This window comes from Monodelphis domestica, chromosome 1 (assembly GCF_027887165.1).
Source record: "Monodelphis domestica isolate mMonDom1 chromosome 1, mMonDom1.pri, whole genome shotgun sequence".
Taxonomy (NCBI): domain Eukaryota; kingdom Metazoa; phylum Chordata; class Mammalia; order Didelphimorphia; family Didelphidae; genus Monodelphis; species Monodelphis domestica.
This window is the reverse complement of record NC_077227.1, coordinates 410287977-410301652: the sequence shown is the minus strand read 5'-3', so window position 1 is coordinate 410301652 and position 13676 is coordinate 410287977. Positions and strand designations below refer to the sequence as shown.

Genomic DNA, 13676 nt, shown 5'->3' with positions numbered 1-13676 from the left:
TACTTCAAGCCAAAAGGCCACGTTCCTCTCTCCCCTTCCACAATACTTCTTCACTCACATATACCCAAATGGTTGCTTCATCCCCATATTTGTCAATTTTGAAGCTGCCCTCCTCCTGCTTCCCATCTCAACATATTCTTTCTTATTTCTACTTGCCCACACTCCTCCCACTCCCCACAGCCCCTCAAGGCTAGAGCTCATTTTTGTAATCCATTATTAGGCTTCCTGGTCATATCTATCTCCTGGCCCATCTCCAGCCTCTTCCCATAAGCCTCAGTTTCTTTCTGAATAAAACAGGTCCAACTTTCAGCTCTAAAATTTTGTGATCATTTGCTCCTCTCAGCTCTGATACATATGATTCTATGCTGTTTACGCCTTTTCTTATGCTCTTGCTAAGCCTTGTGGGGAAACAGAGGAAGGGAGAGAAAGGAGAGGGAGAATTTATGGCAATGACATAATATTCCCCCTTGAGATTAGATGCAACAGTGTGGGCATAAGGGACAAAAAGCTCTGTGGATAAATTTATAAAATTTAACAACTTCCTCTTCTCTTCAATAGGTGACTCCCTAGACAATTCTGGAAGCCCAGGGAAAGAAACTCCATGTCTCTGCTCACCCACCTACTGGTCTGCATCTTTGGCTCTGGCTCCTGGGTGGCCATTAATGGACTATGGGTAGAGTTGCCTCTGCTTGTATCACAATTACCTGAGGGTTGGTACCTACCCTCCTACCTCACAATCATCATCCAGCTAGCCAATGTGGGGCCACTCTGCATCACCCTGTTCCACCGATTCCGGCCTGGCTGCATCCCTGAGGTCCCGGTCATCTTTGCTGTGTTGGTCCTGGGCACAACAGCCTGCCTCCTCTTCTCTTTCCTGTGGGAGAAGACTTCAGTGGTGGCAGGGGTTCCCCACAGCACAGCCTTCCTGGTCCTCACCTTCTTCCTGGCCCTGGTGGACTGTACCTCCTCTGTCACTTTCCTGCCCTTTATGGCCCGCCTGCCAACCCAGTACCTCACTACCTTCTTTGTTGGGGAAGGGCTGAGTGGTCTCCTCCCTGCTCTGGTGGCTCTGGCTCAAGGCTCAGGGCTTAACACCTGTGCTCAGATCACCAATGACTCTATAACCAACGAGCTGCCGAACATCACTAAAGCATCCTTCTTCCTTCGGGCACAGAACATTACTCTGAACCCTCAGCCAGAGTCCTGTTACCTGCCAGCCAACTTCTCCCCTTTTGTGTTCTTTATTCTGCTGTCAATCATGATGGCCAGCTGCCTGGCTGCCTTCTTTGGCCTGACTCGACTCCCTAAGCAGTGGGAGCTCTCTACTGAGGACCTCCTGGTCAGCCAGGTGACTCTCAGATCCTTCCAGCTCCAAGAAACCTCAACTGGCAGCAGCAACAGAGACAGCTGCACATCAGTGGCCCTGCCTGAGGAGAAGAAGACCCCTGTTTGGCCACAGGCCCAATTAGCCTTCATCTATACACTGGTGGTCTTTGTGAATGCCCTCACCAATGGAATCCTCCCTTCTGTTCAGACTTACTCCTGCATGTCCTATGGTTCCATGGCCTACCACCTGTCTGCAGCTCTTAGTGCTATGGCCAACCCCTTAGCTGGCATCCTGGCAATGTGCCTGTCCAATAGGTGGGTGACTGACCCCTGAATGATCTCTCCATTGAAGGGGTGAGCAATGTGGATAAGCAAGAGTTAGGGGGAAGGGAAGGAGAGAGCAACCAAGAAGCAGCCCCACTGAGAGGTGGAGGGCACAGAATGCTTGACTGAGACAGGAAATAAAGGCCTCTGGTCTAATCCTAGCTCTGTCATTAACCTGGGCAAATCATATCCCCTCTTAGCCTCAATTTCCTCTCTCTCTAACCTGAACAAAATTAAAGAATAGATCCACACCTGGAAAGGATCTCAGAATCTGTCTAGTCCAGGGTTCAATGACCTGGAGCTATGAACTTGTTTTGTTTTGTTTTTTAAGTGTATGTATTTAAAACATTATTCTGAGAAAGAATTTAAGAAGTCTATGATACAAAAAACATTAAAAACCATTGATCTAGTCCAACCTCTCATTTTACAGATAAGGAAGCTGAGGCCCAGGGAAGTTAAATAAATTACCTAGTTTAAATATTGACTGTTAATCTTTTTATAAGTTATAAACTAGGTTTATAACATATAAATAGACAAATAGAAATAAGATAAACTGAAGAGGAAGAAAAGAATTAAAGGATTATAGGACAATTAAAAGGACCTGAAGGGAAAGTTTTCTTGAGTAGATAAAGCCAGAATTGAGCTTAGAAGGAAGCTGATATTCTTAGATGAAGAAGAACAAAAGGTCAAGAAATAGGATTTGAACTGAGTCATTGGACTCTGAAATCAGTGAATGCAGTTTCCCACTGATTTTTAAGGCTGGTCCATCTCAAATATTCAATGTTCTAAGGTGGTCCATTCCAGGACAAAGGTTCTTGGAGCAGGACTAGGCCTATATGCCTTAGTTTGTAATGCAAGTTACCATTTAAGTCACCTTACACTAGTTCCTCCCAACCACATAAGTCTTGATTCTTTTAAAACACTTTTACTGTTATCCTGTTTTGATTTGCCCACCTTTGGGTGGGAGCTAGATTGATAGCTAAAAGTAGAGAGAGAGGTCCTGATGAGTTTCACTACCGGGCTTGTTTGTATGCTAGGTCCCAAATGAGTGTCACCTCCCACCTTGTGTCCAGGAAGGGCAGAAGAGAATAGAATGCCCTGAAAAGTAGAATGCCAAAGGATCTTTCTGAACTCACCAGTCTGTGTTTATCACATAAGCTGAATTTCCCTTAAGTGTAGAACCCTAAATTAGGAGGTTATGAGCCTGGGAGAGACAAAACATGGAAGGCACTGTCCCTTCCCTCCAAGACATTACAAGTTCTTGATGGAGACAGTATTCGTAAGTAGGAAAAAGCTTAAGAATATTTACAATGTTAACATAAACAAATCCAAATGAGTATCACAGAAAATCAAAGCTTAGAAGGGTCTTAGAAAGTAGATAAGGAGGAGGTATCCAGGTGGTTCAGTGGATTGGGAGCCAGGCTTAGAATTCAAGGAGGTCCTGAATTCAAATTTGATCTCAGACAATTCCTAGCTGTGGGATCTTGTGAGATTCCCATTGTCTAGCTCCTACTGCTCTTCTGCTTTGGAACCAATACAAAATGTTGATTCTAAAATGGAAGGTGAGAGTTCAAAAAAAGAAAGAAAGTAGGGGGCAGCTGGGGTAGCTCAGTGGATTGAGAGCCAGGCCTAGAGACGGGAGGTCCTAGATTCAAGTCTGGCCTTAGACACTTCCCAGCTGTGTGACTCTGGACAAGTCACTTAACCCCCATTGCCTAGCTCTTACCACTCTTCTGCCTTGGAGCCAATACACAGTATTGATTCCAAGATGGAAAGTAAGGGAAGGAAGGAAGGAAGGAAGGAAGGAAGGAAGGAAGGAAGGAAGGAAGGAAGGAAGGAAGGAAGGAAGGAAGGAAGGAAGGAAGGAAGGAAGGAAGGAAGGAAGGAAGAAAGGAAGGAAGGAAGGAAGGAAGGAAGGAAGGAAGGAAGGAAGGAAGGAAGGAAGGTAGGAAGGAAGGAAGGAAGGAAGACAGGAAGAAAGAAAGAAAGACAGGAAGAAAGACAGGAAGGAAGGAAGGAAGAAAGAAAGAAAGAAAAAAGAAAAGAAAGAAAGAAAGAAAGAAAGAAAGAAAGAAAGAAAGAAAGAAAGAAAGAGAGAGAGAGAGAGAGAGAGAGAGAGAGAGAGAGAGAGAAGAAGAAAGAAAGAAAGAAAGAAAGAAAGAAAGAAAGAAAGAAAGAAAGAAAGAAAGAAAGAAAGAAAGAAAGAAAGAAAGAAAGAAAGAAAGAAAGAAAGAAAGAAAGAAAGAAAGAAAGAAAGAAAGAAAGAAAGAAAGAAAGAAAGAAAGAAAGAAAGAAAGAAAGAAAGAAAGAAAGAAAGAAAGAAAGAAAGAAAGAAAGAAAGAAAGAAAGAAAGAAGGAAGGAAGACATGAATAGGGGCTGGACCTGTAATTTGATTTGTGTAGGGAACTTCTGAGGAGGAGGTTCCCTTTAGGAATGCAGTTTGGCATCTTCTGTCAAGAGTCTGAGGTAACTGCCTAGTGCCCTGGGAGGTTAATGAACTTGCCAAAGGCCCCATAGTCAGTATGTCAGAGGCAGGGCTTGAACAGAGTCTCTCAGAGTCTCTCTGGGTTCAAAGGTAGCTCTTCTGTCAACTACGTCAGTGTTGGAAGGTAACCCTAGTCAAAAACTTCCATGTTATAGATAAGGAAACTGAAGCTCAAAAAGGAGAAGGGACTTCCCCAAGGGGACATAGACTAAATAGGCCAGACAATAATAGCTTCTCTCAGTCTCCAGGCTCATCACATTCTTCCATGGCTGCTGGCAGATGATCATATTTGAGTCACATAAATTCTTCGTCTTAGAAGTTTACTAGGGGCAGCTGGGTGGCTCAGTAGATAGAGAGTCAGATTCTAGGTTCAAACCTGACCCCAGATACTTCCCAGCTGTGTGACCCTGGGCATGTCACTTAACCCCCATTGCCTAGCCCTTACTGCCTTGGAACCAATACACACTATTGATTCTAAGGTGGAAGATATGGGTTTTTGTTTTTTTTGTTTTTTAAGTGTACTTTAGAGGTGTGGACATGGGAGGGAAGTGAAATGTACACTCCAGATAGTGAAAATTCTGAGTCAGGGTCACTTCTTCCCATCAGAATCTTCTGCTTCCCTCCCCAGGTCTCTCCCGTGGCTGGGGGTCATCACAGTGGTGGGCACCGGTTTTGCAGCCTACAACATGGCTATGGCTGTCCTGAGTCCCTGCCCTCTGCTGAAGGGCTCCCGCTGGGGAGAAGCCATCATCGTGAGTACTTCTGCCCCTCTCTCCTTCCATCCTTCCCTCTTCTCCCCTTCTCTGCCTCTGTTCCTTCTGGACTGGAGTAAGGTTCAGACCATCTGTTTGGTTTTGGGGTTGGCATCTTGGGTGGCCTCTATTGGTGCTGAAGGGAAAATAGCGTATTACTGGGGCTCTGGCGACACTGGCAGATCAGCTCGACGGGCTTCTGTCTCCCTTTGTGCCTTCAGGTCATCTCTTGGGTGCTTTTCACGGGGACCCTGAGCTACGTGAAGGTGATGACTGGGGTGCACCTGCGCAACCTGAGCCACAGCGCCCTCGTGTGGTGCGGTGCAGCGGAACAGTTGGGCTCAGCGTTTGGGGCGCTACTCATGTTTCCTCTAGTCAACGTGATTCACCTTTTTAAGTCTGCTGATGGAAACAGCCAGCTGTGTCCCAGCTGAGCATGCCCAGGACAACTTTTCTAGACTGAATTTTACTTGGCCAGAGCTAAAGCCGTGGCGACACAACCATGACCTCATCTCGAGTTTCCCTCAGACGCTGGCACAGACACTCTCACCTCTCCTTTTCCTCCCCCCTACCCCAAGCAGTGTTAAAGCCCCCAGAACCTGAGCCATCCGGGAGACTCTGTGAGTCACTTCAGTCAGGACCTTGGTCAGGTCAGTATTTCTGGAAACCAGTGTTATTGGCATTTGGGTGCCTGCTCTGCCTTGGGGGAAAGTAGTCTAGTTGTCTAGAGCTCTGACAGATTGAGTCATTTGTCCAGGATCACACAGCCAGTGTGTGACAGAGGCAAGACTTGAACTCGGTCTTTCTGAGGCTGACCTCCTATTCACTACAGCACATTTCCTTGCTTTTGTACTTCAAATGAGTTCATGCATTCATTTCTGAGATCAATAAAATCAGTTTTCTATCTTATTCAATACAACAATTATCTATTAAGTGCTTCCTATGTGCATAACACTATGGATACAAAGAGGAAATGCTTTAAAGAAAAAAATCCTCACACACCTCAAGTTTATGTTCTAATGAGGAATCCAATTTGTAAATAGCAAACAAACATATGATAATTGGAATAAGAAGAGAGTGTTAATAACTGAGTTTACTGGGAAAGGCTTCCCATAGGAGGTAGCATCAGTAGTTTTAAAAGAAGTTAAGTGGGGCAGTGAGGTGTGTAGCAGTGTATAGAGCACCAGGTCTGGAAAGAGACGGTTCAAATTTGACCTCAGACATTTCCTGGCTGTGTGACCCATAGCAAATCACTTAACCCCAATTGCCTAGCCCTTACCACTCTTGTGCCTTGAAATTGATGCTTAGTATTGATTCTAAGGCAAAAGGTAAGGGTTTAAAAAAAAGAAGAAGCTAAGGATTCTAAAACCACAGATGAGAAGAGAGAACATTCCAGACAAGGGGGCACTTGTGGAAAGTCCCAAAGATAAATGAAGGAATACTGAATTTAGCAAATAGCTGAAATATAGAACACACAAAAAGATGAATTACAAGATATATCTGGAATGAGAGACTTAGTATTAGATTATGAAGAGTTCTAAGCACCAGATCAAAGGTTTTATATTTTGTCCTAGAACCAATAGAGTCAACCAAGACTGTGCTGGAGGAAGATTATATTAGCACTTATGTAGAAAAAGGATTGGAGAAAAGAGAGATCACAGCTGAAACCAGCCAGGAGATTATCAAAATAGTCTAAGACAGAGGTCATAAATGATGAATCACTAGCCCCATTCATCCATTGGTGAGGTTCTCCCAAGTCTTCATTTTGGGGAGAGGCCCAAGTTAACCAAGCTTCATTCCCTACCAGAATGTGCTTTTGACTTTCTAAATTTTAATACCCTTCTCCCACTCTCAATATTTTCATCTCCTACCTTCCAGTTTTTCTGCTCTCTTTCATGTTTTCTCCCCCATTAGAATATAAGAGCCTTCAGGACAATGATTATCTTTTTTTTTTCTTGTATTTATATTTCTAACACTTAACAAAATTCCTAACATACACTACTTAAATGTTTGTTGCCTGCCTATTGCCTAAACTGGGAAGTAGTTTGAGTAGAGGGAAGAGAATGAGAGACAGAGATGTAATGAAGACAGAAGTGAGGGGGCAGCTAGGTGGTTCAGTGAATTGAGAGCCAGGCCTAAAGATAGGAAGTCAGACAATTCTTAACTGTGAGACCCTAGGGCAATAAATCACTTAATCCTTATTGCCTAGCCTTTATCACTCTTCTACCTCGGAACCAATACATAGTATTGATTCTAAGATGGAAGGTAAGAGTTTTTTTGTTTTGGGGTTTTTTTTTTTTAAGATAGAATTGAAAAAGGCAACTGGTGAAATCAGGGAAAGGGATAAAGAAGAAGCAAAGATTATTCTTGAGTTTGTAAACCCGAATGACTGGAAATAGAAACATGGGGGTACTGCACCAGCAAAAGGATGGGCTTAATAAGAGAAAATAAAAATTCTGTACTGGACATGTTAATTTTAAAATGGAACATCCAAGTAAAGCTATCCAACAGCCAGTTTGTGGTGTAGGACTGGAGGTGAGGAAAGAGATGAGAGTCAGGATTTTGGAGTCGAGTACATAAACATGATCATCAAACACATGGAATCTAAAGAGATCACAGACAGAGAAACGGGAATAAAGAGAAAGAGAAAAAGAAAATAAGCAGAAAGAGAGAAGAGAAACCAGCATAGGGTATTAGGTTATATCCATAGTTAGGAGTTAAGACATAGATTCCATACATGCAATAAAATAGACTGAGAAAGAATGATCAAGCAAAGAAGAATGAATGTCATAGAAGTCAAGAAGTAAACAGTATCCAAGAGGAAGATGTATCAAAATACGAGGAGAGGTAAAGAAGGGTGTGTTTATAAAAGGAAAAAGAGATATTAGATATTAGCTTGAGGGGATGGGAAGGTGACCTTTTTAAAAATGAGAATCACCTGGGCATGATCTAAGCCCATGTGGTATGGAAAGAGCCAACAGAAAAGGAGAGATTGAACATGAGAATAAGAGAAGAAAGAGAATCTGGTCCAATTGGCAAGGTCCTGAAGCAAACAAAAAGGGATAGGTTCAACCAAGGGCACAGGTAGAGCAGTTTACCTTGGCAAAGTGAACAGTCATTTCTCCCAAAACCTGGTGCTGAGAAGGGAAATGGGGCAGGTGGGGATGAATGAGATATAGAATGAAAAGGAAAGGGCAGCTCACAAAGAATGGCCTTACAGTAAAGCAAGAAGCAAGGACCTCTGCTAATAGGACAAGGGAAGCATGGGTGGTATCTAATGCTCAAAGAGAGAAAAAATGATTTGGAGCAGCCAAGTCTGGGAGTGAGAGAAACAATGCAGTGGTGAGTCCTAGGTTTAAGAGAGAATTTAGCTTTTAATGGACCTGATGTGACTTCACACTACAGCAAGGGAGTAAGGGTAAAGAAATTGGATAGAGAGGGTGACCCAGAGTCAGAGTCTGTCAAAGTATGAACAGAAACAACACGAGGGGCAAAAAGATTCAAATATAAAATTAAACTGGTTAACAATAGAGTCAAGATCACAAAGAGGAGAGTGAAACCAAAGCAAGAATGATGGACTGAGAAAGCAGAATCAATTCTAAAAAGAAGATAGGCAAAAGCTAGGCAGAGTTAAGTGTAATATGGTTAAGTATTTAAGACTAGATTTGAACCCAGGTCCTTCTACTCCACAGGCACTCTATCCACTATGCTACCTAGCAGTGTCAACTCTCTACTTGACTCTCAATGCAGTTTAACTTTGTATTATCTTTTCTGGCTGCCATATCACCCTATATTTGCTAAAATCCTAGTATCTTATTCATATTAACTGCTATTTTGCCATGCCATTTCATACTTGTGATTCTGATTTTTTGAACCCAAGCATAAAATTTTACTTTTGTTTTTACTAAATTTTCTTATTAAGATATAGGTCAATTTTCTAGCCATGATAAAAATGTTTTGAAGTCTGACTCAGCCTGCCAATATGCTAGTTATTTCTCTCAGCTATATGTCATCTGTAAATCTAAATAAGCAGACCATCTATTTCATTGGAATTAAGGAAGTTGATGAACTTGGAGGTCAAAGTATTTGAAGGGATATCAATATATAGAGAGATACTAAGGACTCCATACTGAAGGATGAGGATTGAGGTTGAAAGCAAATCTGTGTGTGTCAGGTACTGAACTAGAGAGGAAGGAAAATGACCTGAGGGCTAGTGGGTGGCTAAAACAAGGATATTGATGGGTTGATAAGGCTGGCTGAATTGAACCTCAAAGAAGAGGCTGACTAGTAAGAAGTAGTGAATATGTCTACTCTTCCTCCTTGGCCAGTGTCAAAAGGACATAAGGGAAGGTACACTCAGTGCCAGAGAAAGTAACCAGGGATGCAGTGTATTGAGGGGTGGAGGGTGGCTTACAAGATTATTAAGAAATGGAAGGAATATGAAACAAGAGAGCTAAAACGGATTAAAGTTGAGAGAGAACATAATGAGATCAAGAGAGGAGGATGCAAGATGGTGATCCAGTGAGAAATGAAAGATAAATACAAATAGCATCGAAGTAGGCAACTCCCTTATAGAAGAATCGCCACAAGATTTGTGAGCGGAGGAGTGGAGAGTGATAAACCATAAGATGGATTAGCCATAAGATTCATCTGGGGCTCCTAACCCAAAGAGGAAAGGAAGGCAAGACCAGTTTGTTCTCTCAAATATCAGAGGACAAAAAATGGAGACTGGTTCAAGCGTCTGAAACAGTAAATATAAACAGCAATAGGGGCCTGAAGATACTTGGCTGAATATACCTTTTAATGAGAAACCTGCATTCATAGCCTTGTGATTGTTGGTTCAAGGTCCACAGAATCACAAGTTCCCAAACACCCCTAACGCCCAGCCACTACAGCCTTCTGATGGGTCTGAAGTCACAGTGTTCCAGGATCAATAGAGAACTTCCTTACTTTTGTACTTGGTACAGTCTTCAAAGACCAGCCTATACACTCACTGTAGGAATCTATAAAAATCAGCTTTTTATCTCTTCCAAGGCATAAAGGATCTGGGCTAATGACTATTTCTAGATCAGGAAATCCTTAAATTTCAAAAAATGAAAGTTATTTTCAGGATTGGAGGAGTTATTAGAATAATAATAATGGTTAGTGATACCAATACATTAGTGATACAACAATAGCATTTACATAGTGCTTTTTTTTTTTTAAGCCCTTACCTTCTGTCTTGGAGTCAATACTGTGTATTGGCTCCAAGGCAGAAGAGTGGTAAGGGCTAGGCAATGGGGGTTAAGTGACTTGCCCAGAGTCGCACAGCTTGGAAGTGTCTGAGGTCACATTTGAACCCAGGACCTCCTGTCTCTAGGCCTGACTTTCAATCCACTGAGCCACCCAGCTGCCCCATACATAGTACTTTAAGTGTTTGAGAACTGCTTTACCTATCCCATTTGGCTCTCACAACATTCCTTTGCTTTTATTGCCCCTATTTTACAAACCAGAAACTGAGCCTGAGAGGAGTAAAGTGACTAAACCAGAGTCATACAGTAAGTTGTCTAAAGCAAGATTTTCACTCAGGTCTTCCAGATTGCAATTCCAGCCCTCAATCAGCTGTGACCAAACTAGCAATTACATAGCACTTAAAAAAACCCCTTACCTTCTGACTTTGACATCTAAGTACACATCCCAAGGCTTCAGAAGAGCAGTAAAAGCTAGCCAACTGGAGTTGAATGGCTTGCCCAGGGTCACTAGGGAGTCTGGTTCTGGATTTGATTTTTTTTAATTTTATTTATTTTATCCCCAATTGATAAATGGGCAAAGGACATGAATAGGCAATTTTCAAATAAAGAAATCAAAACTATCAATAAACACATGGGAAAATGTTCTAAATCTCTTATAATTAAAGAAATACAAATCAAAACAACTCTAAGGTATCATCTCATACCTAGCAGGTTGGCTAATATGACAGCAAAGGAAAGTAATAAATGTTGGAGGAGAGGTGGCAAAGTTGGGACACTAAAACATTGCTGGTAGAGTTGTGAATTGATCTAACCATTCTGGATGCAATTTAGAACTATGCCCAAAGGGCAATAAGAGACTATCTGCCCTTTGATCCAGTCATAGCACTGCTGGGTTTGTACTCCAAAGAGAAAATAAGGAAAAAAGGTTGTACAAAAATATTTATAGTTTTGCTCTTTGTGGTGGCAAAAAATTGGAAAATGAGGGGATGCCCTTCAATTGGGGAATGGCTGAATAGTTGGTGATGGAATACTATTGTACTGAAAGGAATTCCATGTGAACTGGAATAACCTCCAGGAATTGATACAGAGTGAAATAAGCAGAGCCAGGAGAACATTGTACACAGAGATGGATACACTGTGGTACAATTGAATGTAATGGACTTCTCTACTAGCAGTAATGCAATGACCCAGGACAATTCTGAGGGACTTATGAGAAAGAACACTATCCACATCTAGAGAAAGAATTGTGGGAGTAGAAACACAGAAGAAAAACAACTGCTTTATCACATGGTTTGAAGGGGATATGATTGGAGATGTAGAACCTAAATGATCACTCTAGTGCAAACATCAGCAACACGGAAATAGGTTTTGATCAATGACACATGTAAAACCCAGTGGAACTGCTCATTGGCTATGGGAGAGGGAAGGAGAAGGGGAAGGAAAGAATATGAATCATATAACCATGGAAAAATATTTCTTTCCCTCTCCTCTTCCCTTCCCACTCCTGTAGCTGACAAGCTTGGTTCTGGATTTGAATTCAGGTTTTCCTGACTTCAAATCCAGAGCTTTATCCACTATACTATCTAGTTGTTTAGCATAAAGAATATCAAGCTGAACCTGGGAACTCTGAGCTGCAGTTGGCTATAACAATTAGTTTGGCATCAATAAAGTGAGCTCCTGTAAAGAGGAGGGGGCCACCAGGATACCTAGGAAAAAAACAAATTGACCTAGGTCAAACATGGAGCAGGTCAAAGCTCTAGTGCTGATCATGTGAGGAGTCCCAGTATTTCCACCCTGAAAATATTTTTTTAAACACTTACCTTCTGTCTTGGATTTGATACCAAGTATTAGTTTCAAGGTGGGAGAGCAGCAAGAGCTGGGCAATTTGGGATAAGTGACTTGCTCAGGGTCACAAAGATAGGAAGTATCTGAGACTAAATTTGAATCTGGGACCTCTATTCTCCAGATCTGGCTCTCCACTGAACCACCTTAGCTGCCCCCAGCCTGAGAAAATCTTGATATTTCAGAAGTGATGGAATCACATAATCATATATTAAGAGCCAGAAAGGATCAGAATTGTCCAATCTAAGGTCCTCATTTTATGGACAGAATCCCTTTCTTTAGGATAGGAACCATCTATATGGTACTTCCTTATCCCCCTGCCACCAGTTACTAATGTCCTCCCTCCTCCCAAACATCCTTGCATTCAACTACACTGTATCTCTTCCCTTTCTAGTTATTTTGTTTACACTTCCACATGGAACTTGTCTTCACAATTAGAATGCAAACTTCTTGCACAGAATGATTGGCTGTAGGCATTGGTAGTCCTCCACCTTCATCACAGTGCCTGACACATAATAAATGTCTAATAAGAGCTCATTGATTAGGGCTGCTAGGTGACTCAGTGGAAAGAGAAACAGGAGGTTCTGAGTACAAATGTGACCTCAGAGACGTTTTAGTTGCATGACCCTAGGCAAGTCACTTAACTCTCATTGCCTAGCTCTTCTGCCTTCGAACCAATATTCAGTATCAATTTTAAAACAAAGTAAGGGGTTTAGCCATTGATTGATTGATTAAAGAAGAGGATGACACAGAGCAAACAGGAGCTTTGTACAAAGGGCACATCTGTCACTGGTGCAGAGCAAAGAATAGAAGTCACTTGTCCTGCCTCTTCCTAGGCTAGGGCTCCATCCACCTGGAGAAGAAAGCAAAGTCTTCTTGGCCTCTACCCAGCCTGCTCCCACTCCTCACCCCTCCTACATGCCTTTCCCCACCCCCACTTCAGGCTCCTCTGATCCTTCAAGTGGTGCCAGTTATAACACAGGAGAAGCAGCCTTGAAAAGGCACAAAATGTACCCAAAGGTTTTCCGTTTTTCCCACGTATCTGAAGCAACCTCACATTTCCTGACCTTGGGGAACAAAAAAGCATTTAATACAAAAGCTTGGGTTGTGGCGATCCACAAGTCCTTACTGACACTTGGAAGCAGTTCAGAAGGAGCTGGGGCTGGGACAGGGAGGAGATGAAGCAGAGGGGAGAGAGAGAGGAGAGGGAAGGGGAAAGCCAGGCCCAACTCCAGGCAGGATTCCACAGAAGAATGCTTAGCTTTCCAGCCTGGACCAAACTGGTCCAAGGGAAACAGTTCAAGGCCCTTGTCTTTAACAGTAAATACTCAGAGGAGGATGAGGTCAGTGTTGGGGGGGGGGGGGGAGGGAGGGAATCCAAGGAAGACTTTTCACTCCCTGTGCTTCCTCCTCTTCCTCTTCCCTCATTTTGTATGAAGAAATGGAGGATCCCCAAAAGGAGAAATAGCAGTCAAGAGCACCCAGTGGTCGAGCTGAGCTTCAAACACAGGGCCTGGGACCTTAAATCCAGCCCGCTTTCCAGGCGCCATATGGCCTACACACAGATTATAGGAAGGAGCTTGGATGTTCCAGAAATGGTGAGATGGGACAACTGAGGCTGAAGTAGACAGTGTATATGTGTATCTGGGAGCCCCGGGAGTTGCCAGCAATAACAACTAGTCACCAGTCATTAAAGATGGGCAACTTATAAAGCA

General features: G+C 42.7%; 1 protein-coding gene and 1 long non-coding RNA gene across 3 annotated transcripts in view; one reads left to right on the top strand and one right to left on the bottom strand.

The window, feature by feature from the left end:
• LOC130456419 (uncharacterized) overlaps positions 1-1979 on the bottom strand; it is a 22093-nt gene extending 20114 nt beyond the window's left edge. The window contains exons 1-2 of the long non-coding RNA XR_008915241.1: positions 1541-1979; positions 620-874 (exon numbers count right to left, since the gene is read on the bottom strand). This is a non-coding gene — a long non-coding RNA (uncharacterized LOC130456419). The remainder of the gene's footprint in view (positions 1-619; positions 875-1540) is intronic.
• The window catches only part of SLC52A3 (solute carrier family 52 member 3), a 20014-nt gene extending 6338 nt beyond the window's left edge, over positions 1-13676 (top strand). Inside the window, exons 2-5 of one of the 2 annotated variants that reach the window (XR_008915240.1) lie at positions 559-1641; positions 4765-4888; positions 5110-5538; positions 13401-13676. Coding sequence is in view for 1 of the 2 variants with exons in the window: in XM_001366416.5 (XP_001366453.2) it covers positions 602-1641; positions 4765-4888; positions 5110-5322 (1377 nt within the window). In the remaining variant the exon portion in view is untranslated. Of the gene's footprint in view, positions 1-558; positions 1642-4764; positions 4889-5109; positions 5798-13400 lie in introns of those variants that run through there. The other variant, XM_001366416.5, reaches the window with a different exon arrangement.